General features: G+C 37.0%; 1 protein-coding gene across 6 annotated transcripts in view; it reads right to left on the reverse strand.

Annotated features, from left to right (window-relative positions):
• The window catches only part of ralgapa2 (Ral GTPase activating protein catalytic subunit alpha 2), a 174,705-nt gene that overhangs the window by 63,007 nt on the left and 96,327 nt on the right, over positions 1–15,371 (reverse strand). For all 6 annotated transcript variants that reach the window (XM_051869184.1, XM_051869180.1, XM_051869182.1 and 3 more), the window contains 8 exons: positions 11,654–11,782; positions 11,418–11,546; positions 8,997–9,055; positions 8,660–8,768; positions 5,288–5,398; positions 5,131–5,199; positions 4,764–4,901; positions 60–243 (listed from right to left, as the gene is read on the reverse strand). In XM_051869184.1, coding sequence (XP_051725144.1) covers positions 60–243; positions 4,764–4,901; positions 5,131–5,199; positions 5,288–5,398; positions 8,660–8,768; positions 8,997–9,055; positions 11,418–11,546; positions 11,654–11,782 — 928 coding nt within the window. The remainder of the gene's footprint in view (positions 1–59; positions 244–4,763; positions 4,902–5,130; positions 5,200–5,287; positions 5,399–8,659; positions 8,769–8,996; positions 9,056–11,417; positions 11,547–11,653; positions 11,783–15,371) is intronic.

Genomic DNA, 15,371 nt, shown 5'->3' on the forward strand with positions numbered 1-15,371 from the left:
TGCATTCTTTATGTTCCTCTAGAAAGCACAACAGTATTTATTAATGTTCAAGTCCTTACCTTCAGCCACAGTGAGGAGATTTCCAAAGTCTCCCATGACATTGTGTATGGGGGGTGGTTCAAAGCTCTTGACATTGCCTAGAGTAAGGAAGGGTTCGTAGTCTGTCGACAGATCAGCAAGGCTGAGGAGGTAGTGACTTTGTTGAGTGTGTAGGTTAGACCCTGATACACAAGTGTGCAGCACCTAAGACAGCAGAACAGTGAATTAAGTATACCAGTGATACGCTACAGAAAGAACGACTAAACAAAATAAAGAAGAAAAGTTTTGTGGGCCTAATACAGAACCCTGGGGAACACCTTCAGAAAAAAAGTGAGATTACAAGGATTATTTATTTAATATTGAGCAGCTTTCTCTCTTTTCTCTCTCTTTTGTTAGAAAAGCACAATGCAAAGGTACTACTGACATTGTTTTATATTTAGTGCATTTTTTAAATCTAATTAGATGTTTCAAATAGCGAGCTCTGTTATGATCAACAGCTCAGCCATTAAGATGATCTTCTTGGCACACCACTGAGATGCATTAAAAAGAAATCTTTAATAGATTGAAACATTGTTGTTACACCCAGACGGTGTGGTGGAGTGCTGCAGGGCCACCATATGGAGATGGGACGATATTTACAATGCTAAGCCAGGAAACCCAATGAGAGGGGCTTTATGGGCTAATAATCTATTTCTCCTGTGATATGGTAGTGTATCGATGTGCAGAAACAGATGGCCATGGCTCTATTGGCTGGAGAAGATAAGACACGGTCCAGCACAGTTTATCATAGTGCCTGAACAGGTTTGCTCTGTTTGATTTAATTAAGGCTTTATCCCTTGGCTCATTCTCAAACACCACACACTGACGCAGCAAACAACGACAATGTAAGCTACATAAACATGATCTGATATAAATTCATGTTGTAAAAATACCTAAAAATAAAACCACAGAACTTTGATTTGCCACATAATGACCACCATAGAGCTATTAGTGCCATCTGACTCAACTGGAAACTGCTGATATATCAGAGGATACAGGTTATTCAATGGTGTGATGGATGTAAATCAGTAACGGACCAAATCTTACAATGGACTTTAGTCAGGCCATGTTTACTTGTAGAGGCAGAAAAACAATAAGTGCTTTTTGACCACTAGACTATTTTTTAGTTGGATTTTCAATGTTTCCAACACTAAAGGTACTTTGCAACTGGCTTGGCTTGCTTAGGTGGGGTTTAAAAGACACTTATATTCAGTAATAATATCATTTTGACTACACTGACTAGTACTGGATGAGAAAAAACTTAAGTTGAATTGAGCTTGATGAAGACACCCCTGTTTTCTGTAGAGCTGATTTATTCCTGTTGATTCCTGTTTATTTCTATAAAGCTGCTTTGAAACTGTGTTGTAAGCACTATAAATAAAGGTGATTTGACTTGACTAAGGTACAACCAACTTAACTTCTATCCCTCACATACTAATTGCGGAGTGCTGCGATACCTCAGCCATAAACTGACTGCTTTTCCTGTTAGATAAAGTAGAAAATCAAACTGACGTAGTATAAAACCATCACTTAGTGACAAGAGGAGAGAAAAACAAAACAAATTCAGGAAAATTTAGCACCCAAAGTATTAAACAATTCGCTGGTTCTGAGGATTCAGTGTGATTTTCATTAGTTTATAAATTTTTTAAGTGGCACTTCTCAAACTGTGCTGCATAAATGAACCAAGACTCCACAACCTTAAAGGACAGTTTTCATCAATTACTATTTGAGTAGTACCATAAGCTTGAGATGCTAATCATTAATTCTTGCTCTTAACTCAGACATGACACTCGAAAACAAGAGTATTGGTGTGCTGTCCTGGTGAGGGTTATGTACATGTGCTCATGTTGGATGCTATTCAGCTCTGACAAATGGGAGATTAAAGTAATCCCACTGAGCATATAATAACTAGCAGAAAATGATTAACAGTCAAACGAGTGCAGAGAAAAACAAAGGACATTTATTCTTCCCTTTTCCCCTTTGCAGCAGGTGCATTTTCTCTCATATGATGATGAACTGAATTCTTGAGTTTGGCATTCATTGGTGAGCTTATCAATCCAACAATGGGACATTTAAATAATTTGGCCATTTTTTTCTGGGAGCATGACATCTGCACAAAGGTCCGTGTCTGTCTGCATCTGCACAACAGCCCGGGACTAATATCTCATTTATTCTGTGCCCCTCAATGCCCTCTCATTAGTGTCTGATGACTAAATATGAGCTGCGAGGGGACGAGTGCATTTATAATAGAACATAACATGCACACACACACACACACACAGGAAGATTTCTGCTTTAATTTCAAGTAACAAACTCGAGTAACAGTCACTCTTGTAGGGCTGCACGATTAATCAAAATAAAACCGAAATTGCAATATGGCTTAGTGCGATTATCAAATTATAAAGGCTGTGATTTAATTAAATACATTTATACAACAGTTCTTTCTGGTTCTCGAATCTGAGAGCCATGTGATATTCTAGTGATAACAGCACTCCTACCTTTACACCGTTTGAATCACTCCGCTTGAAGCGACTATCATGGCGGCAGAGCAAATTCACCATTTTTTTTTTTTTTTTTTTTACTACACTTGTTGTACCACAAAGAGTTTTCAGGTGAGAATGTAATTGTTTAGACCTGAAATACGTGACTCATATTTAATTATAGCGCATATTTTACAATTTGTTTAGACATTTTCGGAGATGCGAGCTACAGGCCGTCAGCGGCCGTTCAGTGCTCGTGTACCCGCCGAGAACAGCTTAATTTCGGCCAGTGCTTTGGGGATTTACCGTTGTCTCTTATAGTGGTTAAACATGAGATTAAATATAAGGCACATAAAATGGGCAATCTTTGGTCTTATTAATCTATTACTTGTTTCTGACAAAATGGAATTGGGCTATGTTAAATTTAATAATTTAATATTAAGGCTAGATTTAACTTACATCCTGTAGAGCACTGCTTTTGTACCTAAATTTTGCTTTTGTATATACTGCTTTTGTATATAAATATTATTTTATATAAATAATATGTTGTATTTGGTATTGAGAAAGAGTCCATTAGTGCGTAACGTGGATTGAGTTACATTAATATGCCATTAGATGGCGGCAAACTTTATGAATGAATGAGTCAGTCGCAAGAGACTTTTAAATTGAAAGAGACTTGTAAACAAAGGACGTTGTTTTAGCGCTGTATGTTATGGAAAATTCCCCTAACTGTAAAAAGGACAAATACAAAGATCGCGTTCCACAGCAGACATTCAAACGGATTTTTATAATGGATATAATATTATGGACATCGAGCTGAAGAATGAATGTTATATCAGACTCAGGGTAATGCTCGCTCAGGTGATCTCTCTCTCTCTCTCTTAATAATACTGTACAAAATACAATGAGTTTCAGTGGAGGGACTCAACATTCCTTCATTAGTTCTAAAGTGACGTTTTAGAATTAGTAAGGAAGGCTTGGTCAAAACGTCAACTTGAGATTTGAATCCGTGACAGAAGGAAGTAGTGCTGCACAAAAGAAGGTTTTAAAGACACTCCGTATTTCTTTCTTATTCAATATCACACTCGTAGCCGTGCGATATGACTGTACATCAGCACGCTGTCATTACCTACGGCACTCTGCCTGCGATTCACAGCTGTGCTGATATACAACCATACCGCACGGCTACTCGTGTGATATTGCTCATATATGTGCTGTGTTTCAGCACAAACGCAGCACTGTGTACTTACACATGAGCAGCTCATGATCTGTCTGTGTGATGTTTCACAGTAAATGCTGCTCCACCCGATCTCTGCATCTGCTCTGTGTTCGGGTCACCATAACATGCATTTGTGAACACAACACGCGCCAATCATCTTCCTGTATTTGTAATAAGCGCTTATCAACAAAAGACAAACTTTATGGGCTCCTGTAAAAATGCACTTGTTGTATGTGCGTACAAATGACGGTATTTTTACCAGCTAAAAACTCGTAAAGAGCTTATAAAATGTGTAAAGGAGTCAAAACAGTGCCAGGAATTCCTCCGCTACGCACAAAACCAAGATCTTCTGCAAGGATACAGTGTTTCCGGTGCTTGTACCAAACAGTAATGGGCAACATTGCTCCTATTTTAACCAGGACATTTTAGCCAGGACATTTTAGGATGTCCTGGTTTTGGTTCATTTATATGTCTTTGGTCCATGTTGCATTCATATTTCATCAGAGTTCCCCTGGAAGTGGAGAGAGACCCACCTTATCAGGGGGTTTGGTGCACACCCGGGCTTGGATTGGCTGCACTTCTACTTATTCAAATGAACCACACTAACAGAGTAATCAAACTAGAGTTTGTTTTAATCGAAACTAACCTGCCAAGTGTGAACACACCCTAAGACAGCCATACATATTTGCAGTAGTAATGTAAAATAAAATGATTATATTATTTTTCTTCAATGTTTTTATTTTAGAGTGAAATACTACAATAGTAATACTTCTTATTTTGTTTTTATTTAGTAATTTTTATATTTATTGTTATTATTATACAGCCATATTGATATATAATCACAAAATTTTCACAAAATTGTGCATCTCTACAAACAAGCACAGCAAAAAATGATATATATATATATATATATATATTTTTTTTTTTTTTTTTTTAAATCGTGCAGCCCTACTTCCCTAATAAAAGTTCCCGAGGCCTGTACCCACCCTGTAAATGTAGTCAAGAAGAGGGGCTTTCTGTGAGGTGGGGTCGTCCAGCACAGGCATAGTGATGGGCTCTAGTAGGATGGAGAGGGGTACGGCCATGCACCAGTCCAGCAGGCACAGCAGTAGAGACACCATTAACTAGAACACACGGAGAAAGCATTCATTTAGCACACTCATGACACCGCTACAAAACAATCAATAAACCTGCCAAAGACAAGCTGTTAGGAAGGATGGAACAACGAGCAGAGAGGCAGAATAACCGAGAGCTGACTGAAGCGCCATGTGCTGCTCATTCTGAATTCCCATGTTCAACACCGCTTACACAAACAGAGGTCTAAATAAAGACTCTCAGTCCTGCTTTGCTTACCTTTTTATCTGCCTCAACTGTTGAGTGTTCAGCACTGGGCAGAAGAAATGCTATGGTTGCTACAAAAATCTACAACAGAGGAAAAGCAGAGATTAATCAGGCGTCACTTGCACAATACCAAAACAGATGCAATCATGCTGATGGAGATGCTTCATACCTCTATAATTCTTTTGGGAAGGGACAGCTCCAGCCTCTGTAAGTGCTGCCAGTGAGAAATCAGTAGCTGAAAGATGTCACAGGCCACATTGGCCACCACCTTATTTCCAAACTAAAAGACAAAATCACATTCACACTCACGTTACAGTCTAGGCAAAATGAAAGACAAAAGAAACAATAGAAATTACTGTTTTTCACTAAATGAACATGATCAGGAAGAAATATATTTAATAATTCTTAATATATGTAGTATAATATAATATATGTTCCTTATATGCAGAATTTGATATAAAGCTAAGTAGATGAGGCTTTACCTCTTTTGCTTTATAAACTTTAATCAAAGAATTTTAACAATCAAAGAATCCTGAAAAAAATGAATCCACAAAAAATATGAAGCAGCAAAATTAATAATAAAATTCAGCTTTGCCATTAAAAGAATACATAACATTTAAAAATATATTAAAATAGAAAACAGTTGCAACAATATTCCACAATATAACTGCAGTTACTGTATTTGTGATCAAAAAAATGCAGCCTTGGAGAGTATAAGAGACTTCTTTCAAAAAAAAATAATGAAAGCAACACTGACAATGATCACAGAAAACAACTGGAATGTTCTTAACTCAAATGAAACATTTCATTTGACTGATTCTTTCAAATTATGGCTCACTTCACATAAAACCACCTGTTCTCAGATCATAACTCGTAGTTTTATATAGATCAAATATGCAACTTAAGAAACTCTTTTATAAGGTTTTACAGCTGAGACCTTAATTTTTGTCAACACCATTCGATATTAGCAATCTGACCTGTGATAAATCAGATGACACTGAAAAAAATGCAAATACATCATTATGATTAAAACACATGCCATTATTTGTGACATTTCTACTCCGACGTTTGTTATTTCTATTTAGCACTAACTTATTCTAGAGAAACACATCTCTGAGTGGATTCCAGGTTAATGGATTCTGTCTATTGCTCTACCCACAATTCTCTCTTGCTCTGGGCTTCAGTCATGTGGAATCTGAGGTGAGAGAGTGAGTGTTTTCTCAGAGTAATAGAAGAGACGAAAACACATATAAACTCCCAACAGTTCAGCACATGCTTTTAGAGATGGAAACCCTGTTCCTTTGCCAAAGCTTTATTTTGGCCTGACCTGCTGTGTGTCAACATGAACAGGACGTAATTACGGCTGCATGAGGACGGGAATGTGAAGACTCAATTTGGAAGGTATCATTTTAGAATGAGTGGTTTCAAATTACAAAAACTACAATTCAGAGAATCTTTCCAACTATACTGCAATTTATTAATACACCATTTGGATTTTATATAATCATAAATTTGTGATAACTTTACATGTTATGTTATATTGAAGTAATTTTCTATAAAAAATACCTTTGCCTTTTTTATTTGAAATTTATTTTGATTATCGTTTAATTTTATTATCATTTTTGTTTTCTTCCTGGTTGCTGTCTTTTGTCAAAACAGCTTTTCTACAAAGGAAGAAAAACATGATGTTTATATTTGTATATATATATATATATACACATATAACATAATTTATACAAACATACTGGGTTGGACCTCCTTTGCCTTCAGAACTGCCTTAATTATTTGTGGCATCGATTCAACAAGGTGCCGGAAACATTCCTCAGATATTTTGCTCCAATATTGACGTGACAGCATTACGCAATTGCTGCAGATTTGTCGGCTGCACATGGATTGAGATTTGGTGACTGTGGAAGCCATATAATGAACTCATTGTCATGTTCAAGAAACAAGTTTGAGATAATTTGAGCTTTGTGACATGTAGCTTTATCCTGCTGGATGTAGACATCAGAAGATGGTACACTGCGGCCATAAAGGGATGGACACGGTCAGCAACAATACTCAGGTAGGCTGTGGCGTTTAAATGATGCTAAATTGGCACTAAGAGGCCTAAAGTGTGCCAAGAAAATATCCTTCACACCATCACACCACCAGCAGCCTGAACTGTTGATCCAAGGCAGGATGGATCCATGCTTTCATGTTGTTTATGCCAAATTCTGACCCTACCACCTGAATGTTGCAGCAGAAATCAGACCAGGCAACATTCTTCCAGTCTTCTATTGTCCAGTTTTGGTCAGCCTGTGTGAACAGTTTGCTGACAGGAGTGTCACAGGTATGTCTTCTTCTGCCATTCTCCTCTGACATCAACAAGGCATTTTCGCCCACAGAACTGCCGCTCGCTGGATATTTTCTCTTTTTTGACCATTCTCTGTAAACCCTATAGATCTGGGGTATTCAGTTAAAGTTCCAAGAGGTCTGGTCTCTATATTTCCTTCCCAGCAGAGGTCCAGATAATACTTTTTTGGATTTAGTACTTTGTAAAAGAAAAAAAATCTTGAACAAAAAACAAAACATCTAAAGATGCCTGTTTAGTTAAACGGTCAGAGTCATCTGTATGACAGATAAAAATAGGAATTGTATTTTGCTGCATTCTCGTTTTCTGCAGCATTTTAGCAAAAGTATCTTGACTAAAAATGTTGACTAAAAGTACTTTTCTGCTCACCGTGTTTCTGCTCTTGTTAAAATAACCGCGTCATCTGCAGCTCTTAATGCACCGCTTTACGTCTTTATCGGGAGAAAGCAACGTGCATGGAGCAGAAAGAGCTTGAATGAAGCGTGTTTGGCTCTAGATGAAAATATTAGAGGATGCAGCACTGAAAGATCATTACAGTAAATGACCCTGAGCGCTTGTGGTGTGATCCGCTCCTTTGTTTTGACGCGCTGCTCACTTTAATCTGTAGAAACAGTAAAATGGCACAATTATGTCCCGTGGTCCGGATGGAACTAAGCCGAGGTCCGGAACCAGACAGTGGTCTTCCAATTGAATACCACTGCTATAAATGGTTGTGCTTGAAAATCAGCAGTTTCTGAAATTCTCAGACCAGCCTGTTTGGCACCAACAACAATGCCACATTCAATTCACCCCATTCTGATGCTCTGTGTGAACTTCAGCAGATCGTCTTGACCATGTCTACATGCCTAAATGCATTGAGTTGCTGCTGTGCGATTGGCTGATTAGATATTTGCTTTAACAAGCAGTTGAACAGGTGTACCTAATAAAGTGGCCGGTGAGTGTTTGTATATATAAAACACAGGAAAAAACAAAAGGTTTTCTTCTGAAGGCTGAATGTCACAAACATGCAAAAATCACACACTTAATTTTTGGAATCTGTGGTTGCTTTCAGAAAAGTGAGATACAGTTCAAACTGGTTTATTATCTTCACTTTTGTGGATTACAAACTTCATGCTAATACAACCAATACAGATTAGAAGGGAAAGACTAATACAACTTCAGAGTGAAGAACACATCAAACATAATCACCTTCAGCGTGACACCCAGGACGTTAATTGCATCTTTCACCTGATGGTGGGTTTCTGTGTGTCTCAGCTCCTCACACACCCACAGCCCCAGACTGCAGATCGCTACACACCTAAAACATGGTCAAAACACACTCAGATTACTGCCAGACCAACAGAGCAGACATTCAAATCATTCGCAAGGTAAAACAGATCAGCATGGTTGTAATCATGCATCACATTTGAAAAGGATCAAAATAAAATGTCAAAAATTACTACAGAATAACTAAACACATAAGGCTCAGTGTCCTGGATTGGATCGTTATAGTAATAGAGATGGGTAAGGAATTATGTTGCTTTACCTGGCTCCTTCACATGTCTCATTGCGCGCAGTCTTCAGAAGAATGTTTACAAGGTAGTCCTACAGACAGAGAGCATGACAAAGACGGTTAATGCTAATACATTTGGCAGCTTAATGAGTCTAATAGAAGGTCCAAGGTTCAGTTTTGTGGTCATGGTTTTGGTAATGCCTAGATGATGTTGGTAGGAATGGGGTAATACATGTGTACACCTGACGTTTGAGTAAAAGCTCACCAAAAATGTAACCTGTCATAATTTACTCATCATGTTTTTTTCAAACCCAGATGACCTACTTTATGTGGAACAAAATATGTACATTTTCAGGAATATCCTGGCTGTTGTTTTCAGTTGTATGAAAGTCAAGTCAGTTTAATTTGTAAAGTGCTTTTCACACATACACAGTGTTCCAAAGCAACTTTAAAGAAATTCATACTGTTCATGTTTATTACACCTTGATGCCTTACAGTCCACATTTAGCAGTTGGATAATATGATTTTGGCAAAAACATAAATCAAGCCAGTTAAGTGCATAGTATATATTGTTTTATGTATGCGGGTAGAAGTTGGATAATCATACAATGGCTATAAAAAAAAGTCTTTTGTACCCTTCTCCTAATTGGCACCTCTTCACAAGACACTTTGAAAGCTCTTTGCAGGCCATGGTTTAACCAATAACATGCGACCAGGAAGACGTTAATTTCTATTCAGGGTTAATCACTTAAATAATGACTGGAGGATTATTGTTACTTTTTAGTAAGAATTTGAATGTGATTGGTTAATTCCAAATTAACATGCATCATTAAAAAGGGTGTGCACACTTATACAGCCGGGTAATGATCGTTTTTTTTTTTTTTTTTCCTTTTTTCCATAAAAGTTTGTATACGTTTGTTACATGACTTTTTGTTGTTTTAATATATTATTAACCCCTTTCAATACAACCCCCTATTTTGGTAAATAGGACATAGATGACATACCCAAAATTAAAAGGTTGCTGCTCATAAGTCATTCTGAATAGACATATAACCATCATATATCTAGAAAGCCAACACTTGAGAGAGGCTGTGGTGTAGCAACTTAGAAACACAATGAAGCTGAAGCCACAAGTCTGCTCATGCTTCATTTAAAATAATAGTTTCTCTAAAACTATGAATTTTATGAAACATTTTCTAAGACCATGTCATGTGTGTTTTTAGAGAAGGCTAATAAAAATATATTGCCCCTGTAAGCTCCCTTGCAGTCTATGTCTGGAGTTGCGAACTGCCCCATTCACGTTTATACTGTTCTCACTCGACAAACCTTTCACACATCTGCCAGGTTTGAGACCTAATCTTCATTGTTCTTTTGTTTTAACACAGCCACCATTAGCCTTTGTTCTGGCATTACATGGATTGCCCAATCACAGTGTTTTAATCCTAAAATACATTTATCCACCTATTATAAACAGTTTTTCTAGAAAACAAAACCTTTTCTTTTATGAACTTACGTGAATTCTTTTGATAAAATATATCATGAAATGATATAGAGCTATAATTAGCATCAAGCCACATAAGACAATTTATATGATTACTCACTTTAAACCATCAACGAGTGTATGCAATAACTTCCAATTGCGATCTAATGTGGAATTTGCTCATATTATGTTGTTGAAATATGTTATTTACAGCCTTTTATAAGAAACACTGCACCTGCTTAGAATTTCTCATGTAATCCTGTATTGTTATGAAAGTAAGCCAAATAGCATTAAAATACAACAATACGCACATACAAATCATTTACTACCTTAAATGCATGTTCATTAGCTTCATGTTTCACGTGTAGAAACATTTCTCTGGGTTTATTTACGGAAGAGAATTGCGTAAATCAGTGGAAAATTAATTGAAATGATGAAACTGTCTTAAAAAAGTAAACTTGTAAATATATCAATATTTCCAGATATGAGCACTTTTGGACTAAAAGAGTCTTCCAGCTGGAGGCTGGAATCTTTCTATACTCAGTTTGTCCAGATCAAGTAAGAGTGTGATGTTTTAATGTGCAATGAATGCTGAACAACAATAATCTGGGGCCGTCAGCGATCTTTGCATTTAAAGGGGTCAAAGGTGGAAAAAGATCTGAAATCATTTTTCTAGGATTTTTTTTTTTTTTTTTTTTACATACCAAACCCTGCAATTTTAAATGGGATGTGTATCAGTTTAAGTTTGTAATAGGTTTATTGCAGTGTTATTGAAAATTATGTAATATGTATGGCTTTGGTGTCAATTTACAACATTTTGGTGCAGTGACAAATCTTTTTCAGAACTACAAAAGTTACAAAACTTTAATTTAAAAGTTTAAACATTAATGAAATTAATCGTGGTGCACAGCCCTAGTACCAAACCCTGGGTGGTTCAGATTTATAGGATTTGGTTCACCTGTATAACAGCATACCTTCATGTCCTCGTTGCCAACTACAATATCCTCAGATCCGGGAACAGACTGCAAAGATGGGATCTGTTGATACAGGTTAGGGAAGCACACTAGCGAACCAAGAACTGTCTGAGCCTCGATCCGTGGAGCCTGACAAGAACATGAATGAAGAAGATACCAGCATGAAGCTGTGTGCTTCTGTAGGTAGTGTACATGTGGATATACTTATTTCAGGACTGTGCAGCATCAGCAGGTACCTCAAAAGAGTCCGTGTTGAGGACGCGAGCAGCTGCGGTGATGAAGTCTCCCACCAGCATGCTGAAGCCCGGCAGGCCCAGGAAGAAGAAACGGGGTGAGCACCACCTAATCATCGTGTTCAACACATCCTGAGCAAACCAGAGCAAGAGAGAGAAGGGACAAAAAAGACAAGATAATGTTATAGGATATTCTGTGTGCCACTTTAAAGGGGACATATCATGAAAATCTGACCTTTTCCATGTTTATGTGCTATAATCATGTCAGGAAGGGGATCTTATTATAATATTACCACCCCTTAATTTGCACATTTCCACCCATTGCGCCGTCATTTTGTTTTCGCAAGCGACAACGGTGTACCAGTTCTAACACCATGGCAAAAGTTTGAGCAAAGCATGTTGTCAACTGTTCTGTCGTTGGCTGCACAGATGAGCACAGAACACTATGAAGTGTCCCAGCCTCAGAGGAGACGAGAGCAGTGGATTTATTTTATTTTCAATGGAAATCTCACAGGGCTGCTTTAGAGAAGAAGAGTTGTTGCCATGCCGTCATTTTATGCTGGACTGCTTCACAAACGAGGGTCAATTCAATTTGCACAAAAGATTAACATGACGGCAAATGCTAGTCGATAAGTTCACAGCAACTACATAAATTTATCCACTAACCATTCAGAAAGGTCCAGTAACTTCTTCCTGAGTCTCTGCATCAGTGTTGACTCCGGTTTGAACAATGTAAGGCTGAACACCGTTACTGACAATCCTCATTTTGGCTGTGTGAGATTCTCCAGCTTTGTTGTTGTTGAGCAACTGAAACACGAGCTGTTAAAGCTCCGCCCTCTTTTCAAAAGTAGGCTGGGAGCAGCAACTCATTTGCATTTAAAGGGACACACACAAAAACGGCATGTTTTTGCTCACACCCGAATAGAGGCAAATTTGGCAAGCTATTTTGAGCTGAAACTTCACAGGTACATTTTGGGAACACCAGAGACTTATATTACATCTTGTGAAAAGGGGCATAATATGTCCTCTTTAACAGTAGGACAGTAGAACAGTTGTGGATGAAGTACACAAATCAGGTTCTTGAATAGTAACAGATACCCTAATAAAATATGGTTACACTATTTTGACAGTCCACTTTAGACATTCTACTAACTATAAGTAACTTTGCAACTACATGGTTAGTAGAATAAGTTGACATGTAGTTGCAAAATTACTTATATTCAGTAGAATGTCTGTTGTGGAGTATCAAAATACAGTGTTAGCAGATTTAAACAGATAGTCTACTAATACTCTAATGACTGCTAGTTGACATGTAGTTGCAAAGTAACTTATAGTTAATAGAATGTCTAAAATGTACTCTTTTTTTGCAATTTTATATACTTCATCCTACAATAAGGAAGATTAGTGGTTGACGACCGTGAATATGTACTTATCTGCAAATTATCAAATGTCTTATTTCATTATCAAAACTTGAAAGCATTAAACTAAATATCAATTTAAGTTACTGATTATTCAAGGGTGAAAATAATGAAATATGCAGTATATAAAATAAACAAAAAAAAGTGTGTAATGTGGTGTAGTGTGGTGATAAATAGTAACAGGCTCCAATATAAAAACAGACGTCACATGGGGCAAAATGTGTTTACATTTAAAACTAACAAACATACTCAATTTATATAATTTGCAGCTGCTTTAACAGCGGAAAAGATGAATGGGCATTAATTTGCATTATTTTTACAGGCAATTGTCCACATTCAAGCATTTCAATGCAATAGGCTTAAACAACTTGCTTAGTTCACAAATGTATGTATGTATTATGTAATAATCAATACTAAAATTCAGCATTAATAACATTAATCACACTATCAGTCACCGTAGACTCAAGTTTCAAGGATCTCCTGGCACATTTTGTGTCAAAGACATGGACAGTTTAGCGACTTTTTTACTGACTTGCTCTGACTCGATCACTGAATCAGTGAGTTTTTGGATCAGTCAAATTTGTGAATTAATCATTCAGTGTGATTTGTGAACTGATTCACCAGGTTCATTGAAAAGAATCAGCTCGTTAGCAAATTGGATGTTGCTATCGTGTCTCAGAGCGGGTGTCAACTTCTTCAATTTAAAGTAACAAACTATATGCTTTTATTATTATTATTATTATTATTATTATTATTATATGAAATGTAATGGAGTAACATTGTGGGAAAAAAACATACTCTAATAGAGTACAGATGTTTGAAAAAAATGTATTTAAGTAAAGTAACTACTTAACTACAGAAAGGAGGTTCTGGAAATGACTCAAGCTCAAATTCAAACTCAAGTTACTCGCATGCCACATATCGAGGCTCTATCCGTTAGGTGTAAAACATTATGTAACTCAAGAGTTTATGCTTTAAACGTGTAATAAATCACTATTTCTGTTTCTCTCACATCAATTCCTTTAAACCAACTATGCCATGCGTACAAACAAACAAATGCATAAACAAGCGCGGCTGCTCCATAACCGCTACATTCATCTTCCTTAATTGAATCCTTTGTAAACACTGTCAGATGAAGAAGGAAAAAAAAAAAACAGCAATATAGGCAACCTAGCTGCATAAAAAGAGTCCTGCTGAGAGGGAGATGTGAAATTGGTGGAAGCGGTGCATCTGCAGGGACATTTTACCCTCATTCTGCAATAACTGACCTTTGCAATGCTTAGCAACCAGTAGTAATTAACCGCCACCAAACTGCTGCGTGATTACCCAAAATGAGCATTTTGGAGGAAGCGGCAATTCTGCAAAGCGGGACTATTATGCAGCGGTAAATACAGAAAGCACAATCTGAATCTACAGTGTGTGTGTGTGTGTGTGTGTGTGTGTGTGTGACAAATCAACATGGCCCAATGCTTTAAAGTGTCAGAGCAGTGCAAGGAAATGTATATGTACAGTATACATGAGTGAAAGCACTGCGATTTGTCCTTTCCATCTGAAGACTCTAGATGTGCCACAGCTAGGACAAATACTTCAATTTGTGACCTTTATATGACTCCAAACGGTGGAGGTAAAAATCAATGTGCTGATGGTCAGTGCATATACTAAATCCAGCCAGCAGTCCAACACCTGTTAGCAGTGCTCTTATTTGTTGACTTTCCTGTCCCTATAGCGGCACACAAAGAAAGGTTCAATCATTAACTACAGGTTCTGTGTGATTAGGGTTCCTGTATAGATACATTTCGTAGCACAATGTTACATGTCCCTTTTACTACAGTTAAAAAAATGCTACTGATAACTCATTTTGAACAAAATATAAATATACGAAAAATAAATAATTGTCATGAATCACTCAGCGGGTTATTATATGCTTGAAATTCTATTTGTAAACCAGTGATTTACTACTAGGGGTGAGATCTCACGAGATTAAAATTGACAAGATTTCTTGTCAAAGTGAAAATTGGTCTCATGATATTACCATGATGGAGTGTGAGGGTGAAATTAAGATAAATAATTAAGGCAAAATATGCCACCACTACATTTACATTAAGGTCTGAGGAGACTCATATGAAATCATACAGGAGAGAAGCCAGTCAGATGTGTTTGTGGCAAAACCTTTTACAATGTTTGAATATCATTGTCTTTTACTGCATATGATAATTCATACTCAGAAAGTAGAACTGAAATGACATTCGTTACAAGATGACTAGTTAAAACATTTCAAACTATTTTTCTAGTCATGTATTTCA

This window comes from Ctenopharyngodon idella, chromosome 17, assembly GCF_019924925.1.
Source record: "Ctenopharyngodon idella isolate HZGC_01 chromosome 17, HZGC01, whole genome shotgun sequence".
Lineage (NCBI taxonomy): Eukaryota > Metazoa > Chordata > Actinopteri > Cypriniformes > Xenocyprididae > Ctenopharyngodon > Ctenopharyngodon idella.